The 6,000-nt window shown below is 58.9% G+C and overlaps 1 protein-coding gene across 2 annotated transcripts in view; it reads left to right on the top strand.

Moving 5' to 3' along the window:
• The first annotated feature begins 552 nt into the window (after window positions 1-552).
• KIF3C (kinesin family member 3C) overlaps window positions 553-6,000 on the top strand; it is a 38,699-nt gene continuing 33,251 nt past the window's right edge. For both annotated transcript variants that reach the window (XR_015248947.1, XM_025927230.2), the window contains exon 1: window positions 553-2,907. Coding sequence is in view for 1 of the 2 variants with exons in the window: in XM_025927230.2 (XP_025783015.1) it covers window positions 1,360-2,907 (1,548 nt within the window). In the remaining variant the exon portion in view is untranslated. The remainder of the gene's footprint in view (window positions 2,908-6,000) is intronic.

The raw sequence follows: 6,000 nt of genomic DNA, 5'->3' as shown, positions 1-6,000 counted from the left end.
GTACCTGGAGGTGAGGCTCGGAAGGTAGACCTGTATCAGAAGATGGTGGGGCTTGTAGACAATATGGAAGGCTAGTGGAAGAGGCGAGAAGGGGACCTGGGCGCATGTGCAGAGAACACGTGAGGAGAGAATCGGCTGCAAGGTGGTTCCAGGAGACAAGAGGAAGGCCAGAGGTAAATCAGGCTGGGGTAAAGGAACGACAGAGTCAGGAAACGTTTAGGAGTCAAGGTGCCTGGCACCACTCTGAAAGGGAGGGGTGATCTATACGCGTCTGCAGGCAGAAAGGCAGGAGCAGTGGAATGATGGAGGATGGTACCTGTGGAGGGAACAAGTGTGGGTGGTGGATACCCCCCGCCCCGTCCCCGCCAGGTAGGCTGCAACCTCAGCAGTCACTCCGTAGGTTGCAAGCCAGAGAGGGAGGGGCCTCCCGGACGCGAGAAGGCATCAGCAACCTGCCAGAACCCGGTTAACAAAGGCAGGACTACAATTCCCAGCATGCTCGGGCCCAGTGGGGTGACGGCGGGCGGTGCCTGCGCCGCACCCGCCTGGTGGGCGCGGGACCTGGGTCGGCACCCGAGCCTGTCATTCCGGAGGGGTCCGCGGGGGTGCGGGCGGGCGATGCACCCCTATCCCCCGCGCTCCGGCCGCGCCGGGCTCGCGCCTCCCGCCCCGCGGCCCCGCCCCTTGCCCCACCCCAGCCGGGCGGCTTAGCTGGGGCCGCAGCGCGGCGGCAACATCACTCTCGCCGCGGCTGCTCCGCCCCATCCCCTTCTGTTTTTCTCTCTCATTCTCCGGTGGCAGCGGCGGGGAAGGTGGAGGCAGGGGCAGCGGCAGCCGCGCTGGCTGCAATGAATGATCCCCCAGCGCGGGGGGAGGACCCCAGGTGAGCCTCTGCCCTCGGGAGGGCCGGGACCCCCGGCCGCCCAGGACCAGCAGCCCCCGCCATGGATCCCTAGAAGAGGAGGAGGAGGAGAAGACAGCTTCGCCGCCCACCCCCATCCCATTTTCCTCTTCCTTTATCTCATTGTTGCCGTAGCTGTTTACGGCAGCGCTCCCTCTGCCCCAGCATGGGGCGGGTTCCGGGCACTGCCATTCGGCCGGTGCGGCTCCCGCGGCTGCCTGGGGATTCTGCCTAATTCTCCCTGCCCGGCCGGTGCAGCGAGGACCGGAGAGCGGTGGAGGCCCGGACTGCAGCAGCGGCGGGGCCACCTCCCAGCATCCCCACCCTAGGAGGCTGCATGCGGATTGAAGAGCGGCGCCTGGGGGCTGGGCCGGCCAGGCTGATCCGGACCTAGAGAGGACAGCAGGACCGCCCAGGCTGCGGAGGGGCCCTGGGGGCAGGAAGGACAGAGCAGCAAGATGGCCAGTAAAACCAAGGCCAGCGAGGCCCTAAAGGTGGTGGCCCGGTGCCGCCCCCTCAGCCGGAAGGAGGAGGCTGCTGGTCACGAGCAGATCCTGACCATGGACGTGAAACTGGGCCAGGTGACCCTGCGGAACCCCCGCGCTGCCCCAGGGGAGCTGCCCAAGTCCTTCACCTTTGATGCCGTGTACGATGCCAGCTCCAAGCAGGCGGACTTGTATGATGAAACCGTGAGGCCCCTGGTAGACTCGGTGCTTCAGGGTTTCAATGGCACGGTGTTTGCCTACGGCCAGACGGGCACTGGCAAGACCTACACCATGCAGGGGACCTGGGTGGAGCCCGAGCTGCGCGGGGTCATCCCCAATGCCTTTGAGCATATCTTCACCCACATCTCTCGCTCCCAGAACCAGCAGTACCTGGTCCGGGCCTCCTACCTGGAGATCTACCAGGAGGAGATTCGAGACCTGCTCTCCAAGGAGCCTGGCAAGAGGCTAGAACTAAAGGAGAACCCGGAGACCGGCGTCTACATCAAGGACCTCTCCTCCTTCGTCACCAAGAATGTCAAGGAGATTGAGCACGTGATGAACCTGGGGAACCAGACCCGGGCAGTGGGCAGCACTCACATGAATGAGGTCAGCTCCCGCTCCCATGCCATCTTTGTCATCACGGTGGAGTGCAGTGAGCGCGGCTCAGATGGTCAGGACCACATCCGTGTGGGCAAGCTCAACCTGGTGGACCTGGCTGGCAGTGAGAGGCAGAACAAGGCAGGCCCCAACACAGCCGGAGGGACGGTCACGCAGTCCACGGGGAGTGGCGGTGGCGGTGGTGGTGGTGGTGGTGGTGGTGGTGGTGGAGAGAGGCCTAAGGAAGCCTCCAAAATCAACCTCTCACTGTCTGCCCTGGGCAACGTGATCGCTGCTCTGGCGGGGAACAGGAGCACTCACATCCCTTACCGGGACTCCAAGCTGACCCGGCTGCTCCAGGACTCTCTGGGGGGGAACGCCAAGACCATCATGGTGGCCACCCTGGGGCCAGCTTCTCACAGCTACGACGAGAGCCTCTCCACCCTGCGCTTTGCCAACAGGGCCAAGAACATCAAGAACAAGCCCCGGGTGAACGAGGACCCCAAGGACACTCTGCTGCGGGAATTTCAGGAGGAGATCGCCCGCCTGAAGGCCCAGCTGGAGAAGAAGGGGATGCTGGGAAAGCGGCTCCGGAGGAAGAGCAGCCGCAGGAAGAAGGCTGTGTCAGCCCCAGCCGGGTACCCTGAGGGGCCAGTGATAGAGGCCTGGGTGGCTGAAGAGGAGGATGGCAGCAACAACAACCACCGCCCGCCCCAGCCTACCCTGGAGTCAGCCTTGGATAAGAACATGGAGAATTACCTGCAGGAACAGAAGGAGCGTCTGGAGGAAGAGAAGGCGGCCATCCAGGATGACCGCAGCCTCGTGAGCGAGGAGAAGCAGAAGCTGCTGGAGGAAAAGGAGAAGATGCTGGAAGACCTAAGGCGGGAGCAGCAGGCCACAGAGCTGCTCGCAGCCAAGTACAAGGTAAGGGCCCCAGAGAGCAGGGGTACTCCAGAGGTCCCCAGAGGGATCTGGGTGACAGGCTTTTCTTTGAGGGTCTGTGCCCTGACCTGAGTGAAGCAAGGTGTCCTCCCTCAGCGCCACACACTGCCCTCTTGCCAGATGCTCCCCTGGAGCAGCCAGGCAAATTCCTGCGATTCCGGGCTGCCAGGCAGAACCTTCCAGGAGCGCCTAGGAGGACAGACAAACTCACACGCATATACACACGAAGCAAAGCAGGCAGGTGATCTTTCAAGCCAGTGAACCCGAGCTGGTCTCACCTACTGCTTGTCCATCTCTGCTGGTGCCGTCTGTGTCAGTCGGGTCCATGGGACGACCAGGTCAGCCTCGTTTGGGTGTGGATTGTCTTGCACAGCCTCCTCCCCTAGGACCTCCTCCCTCTGCAGCACCTTCACACCTCACACCATTTTAACCATATCTGACATTCGGACAGCACTTCCCGGTTGACCAAATGCCCCACAAACGCGATCTCATTTGAGCCTTACAGGAGCCATCCAGGGTCCTGGTTCTTAAATCCCCACCGTAAGGCAAGGAACTAAGTAAGTCTCAGAGAGGTGACATGACCAAGGTTCCATCCTACAAATGGCAGAGCTGAGCTGGAATGCCTGGACCTCGGGCTCTTTCGGTACTTGGATGGCAAGGTAGGACTAGGGATGGATCCAGCTTCCCATGAAAGCAGTCCACGGGAGCCATGCAGTGCAGAGCCTGGTCCTTGGTAGCATCAGGAGGGAGATTCAGGGATCACAGAGAGGGGACGAGAGAGCACTGGGCTCTACCCTGGAGCCCTGGAGTCTAGGCCTAGCTATTCTATAGCTCATTAAGTGACCTTGTATAAGTTGCTTCCTCCTTTTCTCAAACCTCAGTTTCCCTTTTTGTAAAACCGAGGTGGTCTCGGCGATCTCTGAACCTCTTCCAACCTGAGAAGCAAACTGGCCCCCACACTCAGGCCTCGTCCTGGTCCCAGTAAGAGCTAGTTCCCCATTGCCCTGAGAGCTATCTGGGCCTTCCTGAGCCGTTCCCTTCCCGATGGGGGCCTCCAGGCCCTAGGTGGGGCTAAGCTACAGAGGTCCCTGCCAGGCCAGCCACAGACCTGTTAAATTTCACTGCTGCTGATGCCACAACTCAATGGTCCAGGTATTTCCGGGTCCCTGGATTCCTCAGCACTAGGGGTTGGAGGAAGGACACAGGGAACCATGCGCTTGCTGGTTCACTTGCTGGAGAGAAAAAAACATTGCTATTTTTTATGCCCTCTCAAGAGTGTGGGCTGGGGATCAGGGAACCCAGCCCGCGGAAGGAGAGCGGCAGCTGCTGCAAGACGGGCAGATGAGCTGTATGCCATTGTCTGTGTTTATGGGAATGTGTTGCTGCACCCGCGGCTCTGGCCTTGCATATTTAATATTTAATTCACCTCCGTGAGCTCAGCAAGGGTTCTGCTGAGGTGCTTCCTCAAAGAACGGATCAGGGGCCCGGCACCTTTGGGGCCATCCTGGGAGAAGCAAGATGTTAACGGCAGAATAGTTACACTCAGCTCTCCCTAGGAGGAAGGGAATCCAGGCAGTCTGGTGCTTTCCACTGGGAAAGCTTACATGGGCAGGAGTCTGTCATTGGTTTCATTACCAAGAGTGCCCCCTTACCCCTTACCTTCCCTTCTCCGTCCTCATGTCCCTTAAGGCTGGGAGGCCGTGGAGGCTGAGACGGTGCAGAAGCACACTTCAGCCCTGACGAAATGGGTAGAGGGGTTGGAGTGAAGGATCCAGTGGATTCTTCCCGCTGGGAACAATGGGATCTCCCATTGTTGGCAACTGACTGGCTCCCTCAGTAAGATTCTTGGATCTCAGGCAGTGTGGGCACAGATAATAGGATGGTCAGGAGATCAGGGCAGCCAGCGCCAGAATTCTTGCTCTAAAGGCATGGTCCACAGAACCCTCCTTCTTAATGCTGGCAGGGCCTTTGGGAAACTGAGGCCTGGACTTGCCCAGGGCCACACAGGTAAGTTAAGGAAATCCTAGACTCTTTATGCTTGATCTGGCCTCTCCATGACAGCAGCATCCTGATGTTACCTGTGCTGCTTGATAATCAGAAAAATTCATTTTTCTGTAACTCTTTGACGTCTTCACCTCAGGCAACCCCAAGAGATGAGAACTACTTGTTCCCATTTGACAGTTAGGAAAACCAAGGCTGGGGAAGTCGAGTGACTCTCTCTGTGCCCTCAGCTGATAAGCAGTGGAGCCAGGACTGGGACCCAGGTCTCCTAATGCCCCCAGACCTGTGCTCTTCTCAAGTCATCACGGTCCCTCCATGTTTGCTCACTGTGTGATTCAGGGCAAAGGCCTTCGCCTCTCTAGGCCTTAGGTTTCCGTTCGCCTAATGAGAAGTCCCGCATATCTGACACATCTCCCTGGGGACTGGGAGAAACGGTCATCATGTGCCAGGCTTTCAGACATTAGTGGAGGGGGAGGAGTGGCTGGGAAATTCCAGGAGGGGAATGAGTCCATGTCCTGTGACTTCTTATCACACCCAGCCCGGGACAAACAGCAACAAGCAACTCAAAGTGGAGCCTGGACGGAGGACCCCAAGCTCCTCGTACCTCTAAGGCGCTGGCTGGTTCAATGTTGGATGTTTCTGGGATGGAGGAAACAATTTGAGGACTCTTGAGGGAATCACCAGGGCAAAGAGGGGAGGAGCGAGGTAGAGATAATCCCGGGCCTGCCTATTCCACGGGCTTGTGCCAAAGATTAAATGAGATCATTAGTGGGTGGGCATTTGAAATACGTTGAAAGAGCCAAATAAATGGAGGGGCATTAGCAGCCACAGGGTGGCTTCTGTCTACCAAGCAGGGGTCCAGTGATCTCCGGGATTGACATCTTTGTTGTTAGCTTGACTCTTTCCTTGCCGGGCCGTCCCCCACGGCCTTGCCATAACCCTGCAGCTCCGGAAGCAGAGCCGGGCAAGAAAGACGTGGGAGAACTCAGAAGGCTGGGAGCTCGGGTGTCTCCTGGAAATTAACTGAGCTTCTGCTCCCCATCAGCCACACTCTCCTCTGGTTCCCACTTCTGA

Source organism: Puma concolor, chromosome A3 (assembly GCF_028749965.1).
Source record: "Puma concolor isolate L17-30 chromosome A3, mPumCon1.1.hap2, whole genome shotgun sequence".
NCBI classification, from domain to species: Eukaryota; Metazoa; Chordata; class Mammalia; order Carnivora; family Felidae; genus Puma; species Puma concolor.
The sequence above is the reverse complement of the archived record's forward strand: the minus strand, read 5'-3'. Positions and strand labels throughout refer to the sequence as shown.